Source organism: Simochromis diagramma, unplaced genomic scaffold (genome assembly GCF_900408965.1).
Source record: "Simochromis diagramma unplaced genomic scaffold, fSimDia1.1 OVJJ01000514.1, whole genome shotgun sequence".
Taxonomy (NCBI): Eukaryota; Metazoa; Chordata; class Actinopteri; order Cichliformes; family Cichlidae; genus Simochromis; species Simochromis diagramma.
This window is the reverse complement of record NW_024387346.1, coordinates 1,087,836-1,107,307: the sequence shown is the minus strand read 5'-3', so window position 1 is coordinate 1,107,307 and position 19,472 is coordinate 1,087,836. Positions and strand designations below refer to the sequence as shown.

The 19,472-nt window shown below is 40.8% G+C and overlaps 1 protein-coding gene across 1 annotated transcript; it reads right to left on the bottom strand.

The window, feature by feature from the left end:
- Window positions 1–593: 593 nt before the first annotated feature.
- ccdc80 (coiled-coil domain containing 80) lies at window positions 594–17,774 on the bottom strand. The gene is made up of 10 exons (XM_040006714.1): window positions 16,200–17,774; window positions 15,886–16,083; window positions 14,279–14,745; window positions 13,569–13,907; window positions 12,164–12,320; window positions 8,795–8,931; window positions 5,316–5,467; window positions 3,758–3,861; window positions 1,679–1,762; window positions 594–1,495 (listed from the first exon to the last, which is right to left on the bottom strand). Exons 1-10 carry the CDS (start codon window positions 16,828–16,830, stop codon window positions 1,173–1,175), a joined length of 2,592 nt encoding a protein of 863 aa, XP_039862648.1. The 5' UTR covers window positions 16,831–17,774; the 3' UTR covers window positions 594–1,172.
- Window positions 17,775–19,472: the final 1,698 nt, after the last annotated feature.

The window sequence follows — 19,472 nt, the reverse complement described above, 5'->3', positions numbered from 1 at the left end:
TACTGAGGTTTTCTGGAGGAAGACCTAAAGGGTACTAGCTGCTCTAACTCCATGTTTTTATTCTATTACTTTGCACATACTTGATAGCTGTTTTAGCTCAATATCAGTTCCTCTTAGATATTTTACCCACCTGCTGAATAACAGTGTTCCACACCCACTAACATTATACAGATCCAAGAGAAAAGAGACTGTAACGCAGTCTGATGTCTAAGCTTTAAATGAACAAGACTTACTTGTACATACACTTTGGCCATGTTTAATACAAACTCTGTCTCTTGCTCTATGGCAGCTGAGAGATGCTCCAGCCTCCCCATGCCCTTAATTGGATAAGTGGAAGAAAATGGGTAGGTGGATTCCAGCCCTTCTTACTCACAAAGTGTGTTTGCAAATGTGATTGCATTGAGGGGACAGTAAGTTGAGAAGGTCTGAAACTACTGTAGATATTTCAAGTACGGCAGGTTGTTTCAATCATTACATGACCACTAAAATATACTTGGAAATATTTTTCCAGTTTTGCCACTAGGGGGAGGTGTTGCTCAAAAGATTATTGCAGTGCATTGGCACTGAAAGTGAGACAAATAATTTAAAGGACCTGGTAGTAAACAAATGTTTATTTTCATATAGCCATATAGAAACAGAGTATAAATAGAAACAATGTATAGCAACAGAAACTTTACAAAAGAGAAATAATGTGATGCTTTTAATAATATTATTGGTAACTGCACTTCAAATGCAACAGATGTCCAATAAATATGTTCTATTATCTACAAAATCAACGTGTGTGCTGAAACTATGTAAGTCTGACCTAAAAAAGCCTGTTAGAGATGACAGACGATGTAATAATGTTTTAAGTAAAAACAAACAAACAAAAAAGCCCGGCAAAAACTAAAGTACGCAATCCATTTCTGAACCTTCAGGTTCATCCATAAATTTACTGACTAACCAGATCTGACGCTGCTAAGTATAAAGCAGCGTACTATGCTATATAAGGAATGTTAAAGAACTGGATATGTGAAAGCATTTTTCTTCCCTTCACTAAGTGCTACAAAATAGTCGTCTGTGCCAACTGCCCGGTGGGAGATGGGAAAGACACACAAAGGTTTTGGGCCAAAGGAAGGTAGCACCAAGGACCAGCTGCAGGCCAGTGTGCATCATTGGAAAGCACACACCTGTTAGTAACCATACCCCTGGTGATAGCCATCCTGATAACCGTGTTCGTATCCATGATGATGGTAACCATAGCCACCATATTCATCTTCAGGGCAGCGCATGCCAAGTGACTGCTGGATGGCCATCTCCTGTCTGCGGAGCTGCATAGAGTCTACCAGGTCATAGATAATGGCCATGGACCACATGGGTGAGGGGTACCAGGACTTGACATTGCCATCCTTCCCCACCAGCAGCATGGAGAAGTATTCTGGGCTGATTTGGAAGTAGTTTCTCATGTCCTTCACGAGGGTAGCTGAGAGCCCTTCACGCTCCACGGTAGCACTCCCTGGATGGACCAGAGGATCAGGTTAGGAACAACGTATTAAAGAGTGAATCTCACAATAGATGTAGCACATCGACATTTTCCTCTTCCTCTAACCTTATCACACTGAACTCAGATACCAAAAAAGTAGAGACCTTAGCTTTCAGAAAATATATCTGTTCACTATTTTGTATTAAATATTCTTACCATTGATAGGATAGAGCTCCAAGACTCCGCCCATATCTGGCGACTCTGTGCCAACCAGCTTCAGAATGGCGATGTGCCTCAGGCCTGTGTAACCATGGCAACCATTTTTTGAAAAGACATCAGAATGAGGCAAACAATTTTTAGACAACAGCATGACTTCAAATGAGAACAGCAGTATGCTGACCAACTGTTCCTTATCAGTCTGCTTATTTAGACTGATTGTTACTTATTTGTTATTGGAACTGTCCTAAGCACTGGTCTCTAGGTAAAGGGAGGAGAATGTGATGGTGGTCCAGAAAGCCCTGCCAAAAAAGCTGTTTCCTCTGAAGCGACAAAGCCCACGTTAAACACAGGAGAACGCTGGCTTCACTTGGTGAGCGCCAAGTGCTGAATACCAGGATCAAACCTCTCAGGCCTTCAGCCCAGTCAGCAGGACAGGCCTTTGTGTGGGATGAGGGAGTGAGGGGGCAGCCCTGGGTGCTAAACCAGCCAAGAGCAACACATGAAGGGAAAAAAGTCCCAGTAGAACCTAAACTGGATCTAGTGATAAAGCAAGAAAAGCTGATTTTTTTTAATCATCTGACTTGACTCAAATAAAAACAGTGTACACTCAAACAGATAAATGGTAGCACTTTCTAGGAAGTTATATTTCATGAGAGCTTTATAAGCTAGGACAAATAATCTGTTAATGCTTCACAGATCAACAGTAAGCTAAAAATATTTTTTATCATTGCAAGGTTGTAAAAATTTGCTTTGGCTTAAATATAAACCCCTATTTAATGCCCCTGTGTACACACAGTGTATGTGTGTTTGAAGGTGAAACAGGCATGAAACATTCAAAAAGAGAGGGCAGTGAAAGATTACTTGTCATCTTGTTCACTAGCCCTTAAGGTCAGAAACTGATATAATGTAATTGTAGATTTAATGGCTGATTGTTACAAATAAAACATCTGACTCAAGGTCATGCTCATACACATGAAAGACCATTTAGTGTTTTTTACAGCCTATGTTAACCTGTATGAATATGCAGAAGCAACAAAAGTCTGAAGGGAGCCAGGAAGAAATGTCCAAAATCTTCAGCTTGTGCAAACAAAACAAGAGCGTGAGGTTCATCTTGGGCAGAAAGTCCTGCTGACAGCAGTTATTTGGTTTCACAGAGAAGGAAAGTTCACCGTGGGCTATTTAAAGTTTACATGTATCTTCCACAAACCTGTCAAACGTGTCAGGTTGTTGAGATTTGCAAAGTTGAGACAAATGCCTCTTTTTGAGATGTGCGGCAATAACTTTCAAGTTGCTGTGGAAAAATTGACTAACTGGCCGGCTGAAAAGTCTCCTGCCAGGGGAGGAAAAGAAAAACAGTTCAGTTTTTTGCCAGTTCCGTCATCTGGGATCCTTCTCCACATCCGCTGGTGAACATGCATTAACACACACATAGTGCTCATGTGCATAAACACAGGCTGATAATGTCTGGAAAGTTGCAGTAAACAAAAAAAACATAACTTGTTCATTTGATTTCATTGCTTCTTCATTTGATTAACATATTCATGAATATTCTGACTAACATTTTGGCAAGCAGGGACATGACACAGGCCCGTGTGAAGAGAAGGTCACCTTGGAATAAACATGTCATCAGAGGGAAGTTTCATAAAGAGTTCTGCTCTTTTAGGTATCTCTTCCCAGGAAATGAATCTTTGTACTTTAGGACTTGCAGGAACAGAAGATTGTTATGGGCGGCTGTGCATCTTCCACTAATAGGAAGGTCAGTTGTTCAATCTCTTACAACATTTCTTATAGGGTACAGAGTACAGTGAACAGGCACATCGTGACCGTTTACGATGAATTAGACTAAGGAGTGTTAATCACACTAACAATCGGTTCATTGAGCCTGCAACTGTGTTTCTTATAGATTTGTTTTTTGGTTGCAGCAGGCAGCAGATTTTGGAGAAAAAAACCTACACCACCTAAACAGCACCAAGCAGCAGAGAGACTCAATTAGAGCTTGGGTGGCGAGCATATTTGAGCTTTTAGCAACTGAAGTGACCTCTGAAAAGTGAAACTGGTTGACTTCTGGTGACTCACCCAGATTGCAGGCTTGGCTGTTGAGGGCGTAGAGCTGCTGCTGATAGGCCCACTCCTCGTCGTTGGGAGCGGAGATAATGAACAGGCGACGTCTCCATCGGAACCTGCAATCACAGAAAATTTGAGTCCGGATTTAAGTGGCACTTTGGTCCCGCAGTGAGAGCTCTGTACCAAGACAAGGAGTTTGTGCTTGTGTGCTACATATTCCCCTTATTACTGCCAGAGGGTGACAACCCGGAATTATGGTCAAAAACCTGCCAGATCTCTACACTGTGTTCGGGGGGATTCAGGTCTCTATGGCAACAAAAGACAGCCTGTCTTTAGACATCTCCAGGAGAAAATGTGACTGAAATGATTCAGCCTTGAGGAATGGCAGGGTTTTTGTTACTTTTGATTTTCATGGAACACACACACATGCAGGCTGCTGCAGTCTGCCAAGTGCTGCTCAGAATTATTTAATTGTGGTCCAGCTGACTGCAACAGATATTTGACTGATGTGGACACAGCATGATGGGACCACCCAGTAATTCCAGCTACACAGACTATATTGATCCTTGGGGGAACAACCTATATATGGCATCAATCTCAACAAAATGTTGTAATAGAAACTGTACTGAATACCTCAATTTGTCATGGAAATCTTGCACCCATGGAATGGTTTGTGCATGTTATTTTTAAGCTACAAGTTAATGCTACATCAGCATGAGTGCTCTTATCCAGTGTTAATTTCACAGACCAATTATTTTTGTCATAATTTTTGTCAGTTACCTTTGTTTTCATGGGGAGACAATAACTAACTAAAAACTAGTGCACGAGACAAAAAAGTGCGATGGAATATATTGATACTTTGGTCTAAAAAAAATAAAAAATTGTGAGATCCAATCAGAAATATTTAAGCTGTGTACAAAGGCGGGACGAGTTTGGAAGTGACCCAATCAGAGGTAATTGCCCTGTGCATAAAATGTGACAAAATATCGAAACCTGGGAGGAAGAGGAGAGTGAGCATATGCACACATTTCACATTTGATATCAAGGAAAATAAGATAGAAACAAACCTTTACACTTTCAATGATATTTAACAGACTAAAAATAGAAATAGACTGAAACTACAATATTTCAGACGCCTAAATTATGACTAAAACGAAATATTCAAAAGACTATGACTAAAATAATCAAAATTAAAAATGTAAAACAATCACAGCAGTATTCCTGTACACAAATCCATTCTTGTGTGATCCCCGAACAGTTTATGATTGCAGCTTATTAACCAAGCTTGCTAGTGTTAGCTAATAACTTTCTCAACCTCAACCTGAATTGTGTCTCCAAAAACACCACACCATAATGTTAAAATGTAAGGTTTTCAAAACAAGTGGAAGAGTGAATCAGTGGCTCTGTCCATCTTTTGTCTACAGGCTTTATTTACTGATCTCACTCATGGGCGAATATCAGCAAATCCCTGCTGATAGTTCTTAAGATGTCTTTGTCAGAAAAAAAGGTTTTAATGTTTGTACATCCACAGTGTTTTGGTCATGCCCTATATTTCCATAGAAATCCTCACCTGGAGAGAAAGTTTTCCAAAGATCTGGGCTTGTCTTCCTTCTTACAGACCACTCCATCTCTCTTCTGCTGCTCCATCTCTCGCATTCGGGAGGAGAAGGTGTCGATGTAGTTAAATACAGCCTTCATGGCAATGGGAACCTCATAGGATTGCTGACAAACAAGATTGACAAGAACCAGTCATACTCTCCCAGTCCGAGGTGAAACCACAGAATAAATAAATCAAAATCCCTGTCGACAAAAAATAAAACAATAAGTAACACTACAGTACAGCGGGCATTAAAATAGAAATCCACTGCATGAAAATGGTGAAACTCCTTCCAGTAATGTGATTATATGAAGTTATGCATGTTAGTAAATGTGGTGTGGGCTTTACCACATCCCAGCAAATCTTTGTAACAACTTCTGGGAAGCAGCAAAACCAACTATCTCATTTCATCCTAACTGGTCATAACACGAACATCTGAAACGCGCACAAAAATGTAACACACTTGCACATCTTCCTCAGGACATGCTGAAGTTGCCATTCTGATTCTTTCACACCTTTCCTTGCACTGCGCTCTCTGTCCTTTTTCTGTCTAATACACACACCCACATCCGTGTACATTCACAGACTCCTCTGTCTCTGCTGCTGACAGCAGAGGATGTGAACACTGGCCTCTTTGATGAATCTGTCCGAAAAACAGGCTGGTGATTTATCCTGGCACATGCACACACACTCTTATACACAGATGTTGAGCAAATGTCATGTTGTGTAAATTTAAACAGTGTTTTAGTAAAAGCACCATGTTGGCAGTATTAGGGCAGAGAAAAAGAGAAAGATTTAATGGAAGTGTAAGCAGATAAGTTGTGAATCAGTGAACACTGGAAGAGGACCAACCGACCAACAGCAGTGCTGTTAATCAAGACTGTTTAAAAGTATTAGTCAAGACTATGTGAAAGGGCAAGTAAAAAAGTACGATTAAAATCCTCCCTGCTAAAATACCATAGTATATTTAGAGGTCTTTCACAATTCAGTGACTGAATCCCTTAAGGCTATGTTCCAGGAAGGCAGGACTTTTGACACAGCTGATCATGCAGTCTTGGTGAATATGCTACATGACAACAGTCTTGTCCAAGAACGCTGTAACTTAGTTTTGAAATAACCATGACGTGTCTGCTTTCCTGGGTCTTCTTCTGTGTTTTTTCCTGTTTCCAAAGAAATGCCTTTGGATGTGTGTGTGCATCCAAAGGCACTTTGCATTGGTTACATTGTTGCTCTGCTTGGTTCCTTCTTATTGTTTGTATGTACATGTGTAACAGCCATACCCAGCACTGCCTTCACTTTCACAATATTTTACAAATATTTGTTTCCCAGAGTCAGAACAGACATTAAAAAGAAGCATTTACCGATGCTGGCCATGTTACGTGGCCTAATCTACAGGGGGATATCTTTTATGAGTGTTTTCCATTTCCCTGCATTGCTTCTCTTCTCTTCGTGTCATGTCAGCTATTTACAGTGCAGCTGACTGAGAAGAGCTTACACTGCAAATGCTTGTTAAAGGCTCTTTGAGACTGATGGTGGCGCTTGAACCTAAAGGTTAGTGTGAGCCTGCTATTATAGTTACTCACAACGACAACGCATCACTATCATGCTAACCGTCTTGTTAGCATGTACCAATTAGTCCTAAACATAACATGGAGCTGAGGCTGTTTGGAATGTCACAGGGTTTTGACATCATATGTTTAGACTGTTTAGCTTACACGTATGTACCTCACTGCATGTTTATTGGGCACCGATGCATTACAAATATATATTTACTCATTTATTTTTTTTAACACCTTGTTTTGTGTTTTCTTAACACTTTACTAAAACAAGCCCATTTAATTTTGGTATCTCACCATAGCACTTGCAACAGTTAAAACAAAGTTAATTTGGAGTAGAAACCAAGTGTAGACATATTAAGTGAACACTAGATATATCTGTATGCCCATCCACATTATCGTTGCCTATATTGACAGCTGTTTGTCTCTCTGCTTCAAGCTTTACAGGTACATTAATGACAGTTCTCATATTTAGGCTAAAGATTATTCTCTCTCATTATTATTTCCTCTAGATTAGGGTTGTAGTGGAGATATCAAGGATAGGCACGGTTGTGGCACTGATTCAGTCTTTGAGCACTACGGTCACCCCGGTGTGTCAGCCAGAACACAACTTAAGGGCAAATTGTCGCAGAGTAGGGAAGAAGGAGCTTGAGGTTCGGTCTGAGGCACTTTATTGTCACAACTCAATTTCTGGGGCTGTAAAACAGTTGCATGTGTATGTGTGTGGTTTTACATAACATCCCACAGGAATCAGTGCACCCCCACCGGACCAACACTGCTCATCGGACCTTAAACTGCCCACCTTACTAACCAGATGATGTCACCATACGGTGGGCTGGCCCAAACTGACAGAAGATTGAATATTAAATGAACAGTAGATAAACTTATATAAACTTATGAACACCAATAGAATTATCCTATGAACTTTGGGGCCTTTTATACAAGGGTCAGCCAACTCCAGGTCTCAGGGGCTGGTGTCCTGCAGGTTTTAGCTCTCACCCTGGGTCAACACACCTGAATCAAACGATTGGTTCATTGCCAGGCCTCTGGAGAACTTCAAGACATGCTGAGGAGGTTATTTAGCCATTTAAATCAGCTGTGCTAGATCAAGGACAAGGGTACACACATGTATATTTATATGGCTCTTTGAGAGGATATTGATTGACAGCAATGCATTCCCAAGTCCCTCCAACAGGACTTGAAATTGGTGTGAAATAGAAGAGCTGCCCAAAAACATGTAACTTTTAAGAATTTCATCACAGCGTGAAACTACAGTTCTCAAAAAAGCTCACCACACCACCTTCTTCCTCGACACCGTCACATTCAGTGAGTATATGTTTATAACTCTCTTCTTTTCAAAACAAAAAATGTGAGTGTGTGTGAATCTCCAATCATCTCCTGGATGATTGAGAATGCATCAAGACGTGAGTGTGTGTGCTTCATTTAGGGGACATCTTTATATTTTAGAGTGAAAAAACTGCTTGACTTACATGCTTTCCAAATTCACACACATTAATTTAAGTATTCAACAAGCTAATTGATCTACACAGCACGGCCATTCTGTTATGGGGCTGCCCATCACATTCTAGCTACTTTTGGCTGCCCCTTTATTATCAATATAACATGCCTTGATGAGACTGTGGTCTGGCACTATTTACCTAAACCTGAATTAAATTATTCACAAGTCACCACAAAAGGTATACTTGTATGTTTAATTTGGCGTATTTGATGCTCTTCCCGACACATCTGTCAAGGGATTTTTTTTTTTTTTTTTTTCCTCCTCCTGGTGCTTAAATAGGGATCTTTCACTGTTAGGCAAATGTGCAAACCACTACACTATAGAGCCACAGCCTTCACATAATCCTCCTATACTGCTTAGAAAGAGTAAGTCTCTACCTTGACTCTCATGTCAGTGTCTGTGAGGACCATGTAGAACTCCTCGTAGGTCATGCCAAACTCTTTCCTCAGCTCTGTGATCAGATCCTGGTTCACCAGGTCTTCCTGACGAAGGCCCTTCATAGGCTTGTCATTCTCTGGAGAAATAAAGGCACATTAGACAGATTCAACATCTACTTTCCTACTTTAAAGGGGGTACTAATTTCCCCTTTAAAGAAAATCAATTAACTGTTAAAATCAAAGGAACATAACATTTATTATATTTGGAATCTTAGTGAAATGGTCCAAAAGTCAAATGTAAATCTAATATATTGCCCGGAATATCAGATTGGAAAAATTGGGGAAAGAAGGAAAACTGCACACTATTGGTTAATCTGTCTTCTGTCATGTCTCCCTCCCCTCACTGCCAGTCGGTTGCGGCAGATGGCTGCCTCTCACTGAACCTGAGATTTCTTCCTGTTCAAAAGGAGTTTTTTTTTTTTTTTTTTTTTTTTTTTTCTTCTCACTGTCACCAAGTGATTGCTCATCTGCATCTTCTGAATGTTGTTTTTTTTCCCCTGACAATTATTCAAATGGTTATGGCTTCAAAAGGCTAGAAAAGTACAGAGCAGATACAAAAACAGCTTAAGACATGTTACAGTCGTATTTCTTAACGTAAAACGAAGAGCAATTGTTTCCCAGTTAACATGCTTACTCCTCTTGTAGTTTAGTCATCTATGCTGATTTCAAAAAAACTGCTCCTTTAACAAATTTGTCTGAAAAGTTTAAGAATTAGACTCTTGACTGAAGAGCAGAACTGAAGCATGCAGAATGAATCGGGGACAAACTGGACAAACAGCAGCTGAGATCTAAAAGGGCTGGATGTCTCAGAAGTCTAATGGAGCTGGTGTTTATGCAGACCAAAGCCTTTAATCATAGCTCCTTCCGTGTGTGTGTATGACATACAGACCACGGAACAGTGTGTTCTTGGTGGCTGGTTTGCCCACTCTCTGCTGTGTAATGTGTATGAGCAATCATGTCAGGAAACCCCCAGTACATGTAGGTGGCAGAGGACAGACTGTACACACAGATATGTACAGCAAACACTCTTTAATATGGTCTATATGCAAAACATACACGTGGCCAACCAGGCTACAACCCAAAGATGAAGTCACTGTAAGCAGAGGAGGGGCAATGCTGAAAGGACCAGCTGTTTGTCTGTGCACTGTGATCACACACAGTGCGTTTCTCTCACTTCCAAGGACTCTTATGTTGACTTCCATTTACTTTCTTGAGATTCATTTACATACTGTTGCTTAGCTTAACCTAAACTTAAATCAAGCCTTCATAATTAAAATGAATGAAGACTTACCAACAATGTGACTACATAAAAACATTATGTCTGGATAAAACCTCATCTGCACATTGAGTGACACACTTAAAAAGCTTAACAAAGAGCAGTTAACACACATCAACCGCAGCCTCTGGTTTGAGACGGCTATAAAATGTCTCAAAATAGAAGCCAAGCACAAATGACGCAGTGCGTCTCACAAAAACAGCAGCAGTTTTGTTGCATTTGAACAAGTAGGTTTTCAAGCACTGTTATAACTGCTCTCTGTGTGCATGTGGGTGTGATGAATTAAATGTCTCCAGCTTACACATCAACTCCACAGGAGATGATGCACAGGAAAGGTATGCACTCTGGTTTGCTTTCCTGGTACATGTTATACAGACTCCTGTACTTCATAGCTGCTGAACTCATCACATTTTGGATTGGAAGCTGAAGGCATTCCTACCTCTAGCTACAAATAAAGTATAATTACTAAAATAAGCGCCGGTAAATGAGCCGAATCTAACATCACTGAATTCAGAGGTCAACACTGTTTAGTATCACCTACACAGAGAAGCACAAAACACTGTGGCTTTGGCAGAGTCGGTGCGCATTCTGGATGTCACTGTGGGAGCAGAGATCTCTGCTGAACACATCTAGTTTGACATAATGTGAGGAAGGTAAAACAATGACAGGACAGCAGATGTGGCAGGAGACACTTTTCCTTGCCACAGTCTCAGTATGGACAGCACTCACACAACATTTCCCTGAAAAATGGTATTTTTAAGGCAAACCACGTCTGCTGTATTCCTAAAAACATGTAAACTTACTTACATTTATGACAGAATGCCCGAGTCTGTTTATTTCAGTGCTAAGTAGAGAGAAAATGCTTTCCTTTTTGGTGATAACCACAATTGTTATCAACAACCCTCCGGTGTAAGAGAAAGAGTTTCACTGTGAAGGAGATTAGTGGTGAGGTCAGTGAGAACATGTGGCTGGAACTTCATCTAAGATGACATTACCTTTGCCTCCCAAAGCCTTCTACTGATCTGAAATACAGGACTAGAAAGACAGATCCTATTTCTTACATTCTTTCATATTGCTTCCAGTCAGGGCTAGATCGGGAAACCCTGAATCATCCCTCAGTCATGCTGCTGTGGGCTCAGGCTGATGGGGGACTTTGCAAAACACTCTGAGCATCGCACTGAACAGCTCTGAGCTTCTCTGCTCACTTATTTGTCTTCTCTTTCCAGCAGGTTGCGCCTTGTTCTCCAATCTTTCTCCTCACTTGCCCAACTGTCTCACCGTGAAGTGGTTCTGTCAGAAATCTCTTCTTGTTAAAAAGTTCTTCCTTCCCACTTTCACCAAATGTTTACTTGCAGGGTATCTGATCATTGGGGTTCTCTCTTGTATTGCAGGGTCTTTAGTATATAAAACAACTTGGGATGGCTGTTGTTGTAAATCGGGGCAATAAAAATAAACCTGGACTAACTGCTTTGTTGTTCTGTGTTTCTAGTTAACATGTTGTTTGTTTGTTTGTTTGTTTTTGTGTGGTGCACAGAAGTTCCCACTGTGTTACTGGTTTAATATTGTTTTCCTCATACTACACGTGAGTATTCTGTGTCTTCACAAAGTAGAACAGAAAAGCGGCAGCTCTTAAAATGACAGGAAAAGCATTTAGCTGGATCTACAATGACTCTGTCATCCTAAGGAAGATTTACTGACAGCGGAAACATGACTTTGATTTAGAATTACAGCCTTCTGCTGGTTAACTGCAGTGTTTTGCTGCATGGAAGGGCTGTTTGGGAAATCCATCTTCAGTGCTGGAAACTTCAAAAATGTTTCATTGTTTCAAAATGTTGCAGTTGAGAAATGCTGCACGTCCAGAAAACATCTGCTCCAAATTGAGAGCCACATGAGCTATTCAAAAAGGGTGCCTGGCTGAGCAACTGAAAGACTTGCTACAGTTAATAGCGATTGTGGCATATACCATGTCAAAACAAGGAGCAAAAAAACAAAAACGTATTGAACCCTCTCATACTGCATATGGAGCTACTTACCTATCTGATAGTGGTCGATTTTCATGGTGGAGTTGGTCAAAGAGCCAAAAATAGTTATGATAGAAACTTTCCTGATGGCCATCTCACACACAGACTCCAGGTACTCATCCCTCTGCTGAACATACATACTGAGCTCCTCACTGGGGGATGTAATCAGCTGGAGGAAGGGAGGGAGTGGAAACAGGGAGGTTAGAGTATCCTGTGTATGCTGTGACACGCGCGCGTGCAAATACAGTGTGCTGCAGAGGTGATGTTTACATTAACCTGCAGGCGGACGATGGGGCATATTTTCCCAGCCTGTTCACAGCACCACTGTGATAAGAATCTATACTGGCTGCAAAACAGAGCCGCACAGTCTGTTAGCTCACAGCTGTGCAGTCTTTCAAATACCTGGATGATGGTTGTGCGACCTACCCTACCACTTCACTATAAAGAAGTGACACTGTACAATAAATGGTACAGAGGTGCTTACCTGTTTGTTGACTAGTGAAAAATTAATCAACAATAAATTATTTGTCCTGATGTGAGTCTTTAGAACATTTCAGTACTCTGTCTTGGAAAACAAAGGCTTTCCTTATTGGAGCCGCACCAACTGTAGGTCACTTCCTTCTGCTCCACACTGCCAGCTGCTCAGTGACTCAGAATGGTGTAATGCTCAACTTCCCAACTCAAAACCTATCAAGTCGATCAAAATTTGAAGTCCAGAAAAAAAGCACTAATTTCATGTTTGACTAATGAGTTTGGCTGATGGCTGTGTCTTTTAATTTCTCTTATAGCTGCATTCATTACTGTAGTGCTGATGTTTCTTTAAAGAAACTGTTTGAGATTTTAGGGAATTTTGCTTATTTGCTTCCTTGCTGCAAGTTGGATGAAGAGATTGATCCCATTCTCGAGTTTGTTTGGGAAATATATTATATATTATATATATATATATAGTTACAGCTATTGGCCAGTTAGCATAAAGCTGGCTGATAGTTGTATTTGACAGAAAACTCAGTTAATTACTGAGGAGATATTTAGATTATTACAGAAAGGAGGCAACATCAATTAATTACTGAGGTAATGCTAAATCAGAAATTAAATCGCATATCATGCTTCATCTGTTGGAGCCATTTTTGGCTGGGTGCAGAGAAGTCCATGCTATCTGCTTATCAGGAAGTGGCTGTGTTTGACATATAATAGACTAATAAGCAACTGTTCCAGATGCCCATGGTCTGATATTTGTATTCATCTGTATTTTGGCAAGAAATCAAATAAGCACTTTGGCCAAAATGTTAAACCTGTCCTCACACTTAGCGATGGTGCTCTGAGTACTGACATTTCCCTCTGGCCAAAGCTCGAAACCTGGAGTTTTGCCAGGTGAAAGAGCCTCTTATGAACTGTCAGTATTATGTCATGCTCTCACCAGCAGCCGCCTGCTGTTTTCAAAGTAATCCAGAAAGGAGGCAAGGGCACTCTTTGGTGGTGGCGTTGGCTTTTTAGTGGGCTTTGGATAGTCCACTTTCTCCGGGTACTTTGACGCCTTCTTTCCATTTTTCTTTCCCCCGATCTTTCCCTCCTTCCCTGGCTTTCCTCTTCTGTCGGCTTTCTTGGCACCCTTGTCATTCTTTTTCTTCTTCTTGTCATGCTTATCGTGCTTTCCCTTCCTGGTAGGAGTGATAACAGTGATGACTTCTGGCTCCTCTGGATTGCTTGCTGTTGGCTTGCTAGGCTCATACTTGTCTTCATACTCGTTAGTCAACACCTGCGCACAAAAACAGATATTATTTTTCATTTTGTTCACTGATTCAAACACTGTGAGAATGATTTGGTCTTGAGCTGGTGTCGTGGTAAACTTTTCTTTGTACACACAAAAAATGATGGTGAAATGAGTTATGTTGGCTACTAAACAGCTATTTCATTTGAAAAGCTCCAATGAAAAGCAATTAAAGTAATCAGCAAGAAGTGTGCTGCATATGTACTCATGGATATTATTTATAAATTTATGTAATGTATGGTTTTAGCACTAATATATACCCAGGTGTTTTGTATTCTATAAATAGCATGAATCTGAAACCCATTAAAATACAAAGTCAATCTATTAAATCTATCCTTAAAATGAATGTTACAGATTACCTTGTCTCCACCGTTCTTCTTCTTGGTGGGTTTGGTCTTTGGGAGTCTATGTGTGATGGGTAGCTTGCGGCTGTGTGGATCTCTGTTGAGTTTGTCAGTGCGGTTATCTCCAGCTGGGGTGGTTTTCGGTGGGTACCGTTCCCTCTCTCTGCGGTTGTAGTAGTATGGATCAGCGGTAGTTCTTGGCAGTGGGAGCCACAGGGCTGTGGTAGGAGCTCTGGTCGTTTTCTGAGTGGTGGTAGTAGTGGGCCTTTTTGTGGTGGTTGGTTTTCTGGTTGTCGTTGTAGTTGTTGTTGCTCTAGTTGTTGTAGTAGTCGTAGTGGTGGTCGTGGGCTGGGTTGTTGTTGTTGTTGTTGTTGTAGTGGTAGTAGTTGTGGTTGGTTGTGTAGTTGTTGTTCTGGTGGTGGTTGTAGTAGGTCGGGTTGTTTTGCTATTTGAGTTTAGTTTTATTGTAGGTGTGTCAGGAACTGGCAAGATGGAGACGGATATCACAGGTAAACATTTCATTTTGCATACACTCAAAAAAAAGATTATTCACCCTAATAAACATGAAGCAATAATTTTGAATAAAACACAACTGAAATAAATACAATTTAAGATTAACTTAAATTCAAATTCAAACTTTTAATTGAAATAGTAAATTCCTAAGGAAAATGTGCTTTGTATAAACTGAATGTATACTATTTAAGCAAATTTAATTTGAGCAGATTTCATTAAATGTAACATTACATTGTACTTATGTAACAATTTAATGGTATGCGTCATCAGTGTATACTGTTAAAAAAAAATACCTTTGTAAAACTACAGGAATTTTAGTACAGTAATATATTGTACTCAACTTTGTTTCTGAGTACAGCTGCATACTGTAAACGATATTATAAAAAATATGAAAAAATATGAACAGCAAGATACAACATAATTTTACAAAGAGGAATTTTTTTTTTTTTTGGTTTAAATCCTGGATTTAACAGTGTTGTGAGAGGTTTTTCAGTTATTTGGTGTTTAGAATTTGTTTGTTTCTGTATGAGGTGTTTTTAAGAGACTGCGTGACTAAGAGTAGGGTTAAGGTTCAGCTGGCAATGCATTATAATGGCACAGAATCTTTTAGGCAGTAATCTGAGATAGTAATAAACTATAATGAACTACTGACAGTGTTGCTTAGTAAAAGCTATATTCTACATTACCAGTACCATAAAGGTTTTTACAGTGAGGAAGTTGTTGTAGTTTATAGGAGGGCACTGAACACTGTAACAGCTGACAAATCTAGCTGCCAGCCCCCTGAAAACCCCGAGTGCCATTATTCACATTATTCAAACTGGTCTAGAACCTGAGGAAAGGCTGAGTGCCAACTTGATCTCATGGCTGCCCTTCCTGGTGTAACCATCCAGTTTATCCAGGCTGCAGACTGACACTAAGATCGTACAAGTCTGTTTGCAGCTCTCAAACCAAAGATCTTTTGTTTATAAGGCACATGTGGTAATCACTGCACCATGGATATATTCTAGAAAGGTTCGATGTTAATTAAGAAGTTTTAAAACTAAAAAGTGTGGATTTCCCTGCTGTGAAAACAAACATGTTGAAAAAATGTTTATCATGGTCATTCTCACCTGCAAGTGTGCCTTCTTCCACTTGTCCCTCCACACCTGCTCCTTTACACTTCTGGATGAAGCCTTTCTGGCGGAGCTTCTCGAGCTTCCTCATGGGTGACTGGTCAATGACCTCATACATGGCCTCCAGCCTCACAGGGTAGGGATATCTCTCTTCCACCTGCAGGGTTTTCTTCAGAAGCACCATTCCAAACTTGCCTGCAGTTCAACACATTAATAGATTAAGGATATGATATGGTTAATATCAGCACCTGCAACGACGTTTTGACCCATGCACAAGTTGAGACAGAGGCTTATGCTGTCTACCTTCTTACCTTTCTCTAGTTTTAGGAAGTTCATTAGTCTGGGGATGAGTGCAGTATCTAGTGGCTCCTCCATCACTTTCCCCTCTGTTGTGATTCTCCGGACCTTGCCTCCCATCTCTCCTTCTTGGTGAAACATGACTATCTGGTGGACGTGTCTTTCTGCCAGCTCGCAGTAGACATCTGGCTTCAGAAGTGACATCATCAGTCGGTAGTAGCCGTCTGAGTCATGGGGCGCCGAGATAACGAGGACTCGGTTTTTTCCTGCAAAGCTGGCCAGCAGATTTGGTGACCCGGCGCTGCTGGGCATGCGGGTAACTCTGGCTCTGGCTCCTGGAGTACCTTCATCTGTCAGTTGACGGGACAAGCCAATCTGTCCATTCGTCCCTATCCTTCGCAACCGGCCTCCTGCTTTCTTGACTCCCTCCAGGTTCCCCGACCTGGCGGTAAGCAGAATCGCCTCGTCTGCCTGCACATTTTGTGCGTTCTTGTTGCTGTGCACCGAGATTGCCGAAGCATATCCAGGGCGCAAACGTCCCTGAAAGCGTCGGCGCAGTTGCACCCGCTTGAGGTGAGTCTGTTTGTCGGCTTGGGTCCAGGTAAGCAGATATATCAAAGCTAAACTGAGAACAAAACCCCTCATTGTTGTGTGAAATTAAAGTAGGCTAAACACTCACTGCCGTAAATGCAAAGATCCAGTGGTGGATCCTTGAACCTGTGCGTCTTTAGCGCATCTGAGGGTGACAATCAATTAATTCCAGATGAAGAGTGCAGCGCGCGCGGGATCGGCACATAATCTGCCAATGACCACTTTCAGAGCATGACTTCTACTGAGGAAATCCACGTTGCTGTCTGCCTTTAATCTGGCAAACAATACGAACACGAGAAGAGTTCAGAGCACAGATCTACAACTTCATCTCAGCAGCACTTTCGTTTCCAACTCACAGAACAGAAGATCAGAAGCGTCGATCATTGCAGTTATAATCTGCAAACATCCTCAAGTGGCTCAGAAAAAAAAATCTATCACCGCGGGATACACTCAATAAAATCCTAGAGTCCTAGAGTGAAAAGTTAAGGACCACGTCACATCTCCAAAATGCAAAATTTGTTTACGCCCTAATTACTTCTTAACTAGTCAAAGTTCTTTTGGGCTCTGTTTATTTCCCACAACAATAAGTCTTCTGGCTGCAGAAATAGTGAAGATCCCTCAAAATGCAAGACAGTTAGTCTGAGCTGGAAACCTGCGCTTAGACTGTGCAGAGGAAAAGCGAATCTGCCTCTTCTCAGGTCTCCCCTTTGGCAAATCGGAGCTCTAGAGGTTTTCCCAGAAACGTCCACACTAACCTCAGCCTCCGGACTCTTGGCGACGCAATGTCAGGACCTGCCCCGGGACATTCGGTTGCCAGTTCACTCTGCAACACCCCTTTCACTAGAAGGTTCTTTATAGGAAACTGGTCAGAATGAGGTGGGTTGCACTCAAAAACACATTAAGTAGCTGAGGAAGATTTAAGAAAGAAAAAAGTAAAGGAAAAAGTTGACTCCCCTGCTGGCCAGATCTCCGGGAAGAGAAATCCCCATAATCTGACACAGTGTCAAGTTCCCCCTTTTAAGGCGAAAGAGGAACGCCCCCAAATTCGATTTCTTTCTGCCAGCATATTCCACCTCCTCATTTTCATTCGATTTAAATTCACAGCATGACCGTCTCTTTCATCTTATTCTAAATGTCACTCCGAAAAAAGGAGAAGAAAACGTCAAAAGATTAATATTTCCAAAATAACGCAACTGCAATGATCGCCCTTGCTCTTTTATGATGTTTCTTGAACCCAAATCAGTGTTTCTCAATTTCCTCTATGAAAGTTTCCTAGGTTGGCTTGTAATTAAGGCCTAAGTAAAGAAAAGAAAGCCACCAAGTCTAAACCACATCCACTCTCACCCCAAAGACAAAATACTACCTCAGCATAAACAAAAAGGAATAGCTGCCACATTTCTATACACACAGAAAATATATCATGCCATGCAACAACCATCTTCATCTTTCTTCGAGTGATGTTAGTGTTTAGATGCAGCTTTAGATTAGATTTCACTTTTGGTCCTTTCCGTCCACAATTACAGCAACGTGGCATTATTGATGTTTCGTAGATGACTTTGCCACTTGTAATGACACTTTTCTTGATCCTGCAAATGCTGAAAATCTGATTACAAATACACACAATCAAATCAACAAAAGACTTTGTGAGCTTATTCCACTTTACTATTCCTCTCACACGTATAAAAATTGAAACAACTTGTGAAGGGAAAGAAATGCAAGCTTTCTGCAGCTTACTGCAAGTAAACTCTAAAACAACAGTTGTTATTAACACTGTATGGCATTTCATAACTTGCAAAAACTCTCTTTATGATCTTTATACAATTCTGTGTATGTGCCACTGCAAATGTATTGGATTGGTGTTATTTTTATTAAAGGATTCCTAGGGTAATTTTAGGATGTTTAGTGAGTTAGGTTGGTAGAATAATGTTTTTAGGGAATTATATCTTATATACCTGTTATTTGGCCCCCTACCTATAAACCTTATGAATAAAGATACATTCTAAGCACAGCACAACTGAAAAGATCATCATAACACTGGTAGTTCCAGGATTTGTGGTTCAGTATGGATGTATCCTATGAGTATTTGTGCTTACCATTACAGAAGTCTTATCTCTTATAAACAAGTAAAAACATTATGTAGGGACATTGTTTGCATTCACAGTGGACAGAATCAAACAGAGCACTGATTACTGCATTCAGTGCACAAACTCCACAGACTTCTCCACGATTTGCTCTGTAATTACACTCAGTATCCAAAATCACCAAAGTCCTCTGGCCGCTCCACTCTGAGTGAGCCAAGGTGAAACTCATTCCCAGGACTGCCGGCCTCAAACCATGTATTTTGCTTCCATCCAGATGGTTCTGTACAACAGATCTTTAATACATTCAGAGAACCAGAATAGGCAGCAGTGGATGGCCGTATGGAAGGATGCCAACATCGAGGAGGAGGGATTCAGATGCATAAGTCACAGTGGAGGAATCTCATTTGGACCTGATACTGAACCAAACATTTATCATCCAGACAATCTGATAAATTATCTGATATTTACAACATGGTTTAGTTAACAAGTCAGAGGGCATGTTGATTGTTGTACACCAGAGCTGTGTTTCTTATACCAGACACCCTTTTTAAAAGTTCTTTAATGCTGTAACAAAGAAAAATATCCAAAATTGTTGGTGTTTGGCTTAACAGAAAC

Coding starts and splice junctions, on each gene's coding strand:
- ccdc80 (XM_040006714.1), bottom strand. CDS start 16,830: ATGAGGGGTTTTGTTCTCAGTTTAGCTTTGATATATCTGCTTACCTGG. Junction 13,908..14,278: donor AGAAGAACGGTGGAGACAAG/GTAATCTGTAAC, acceptor TTTTGTGCGCAG/GTGTTGACTAACGAGTATGA. Junction 1,763..3,757: donor CAGCCAAGCCTGCAATCTGG/GTGAGTCACCAG, acceptor ATGGTTACACAG/GCCTGAGGCACATCGCCATT.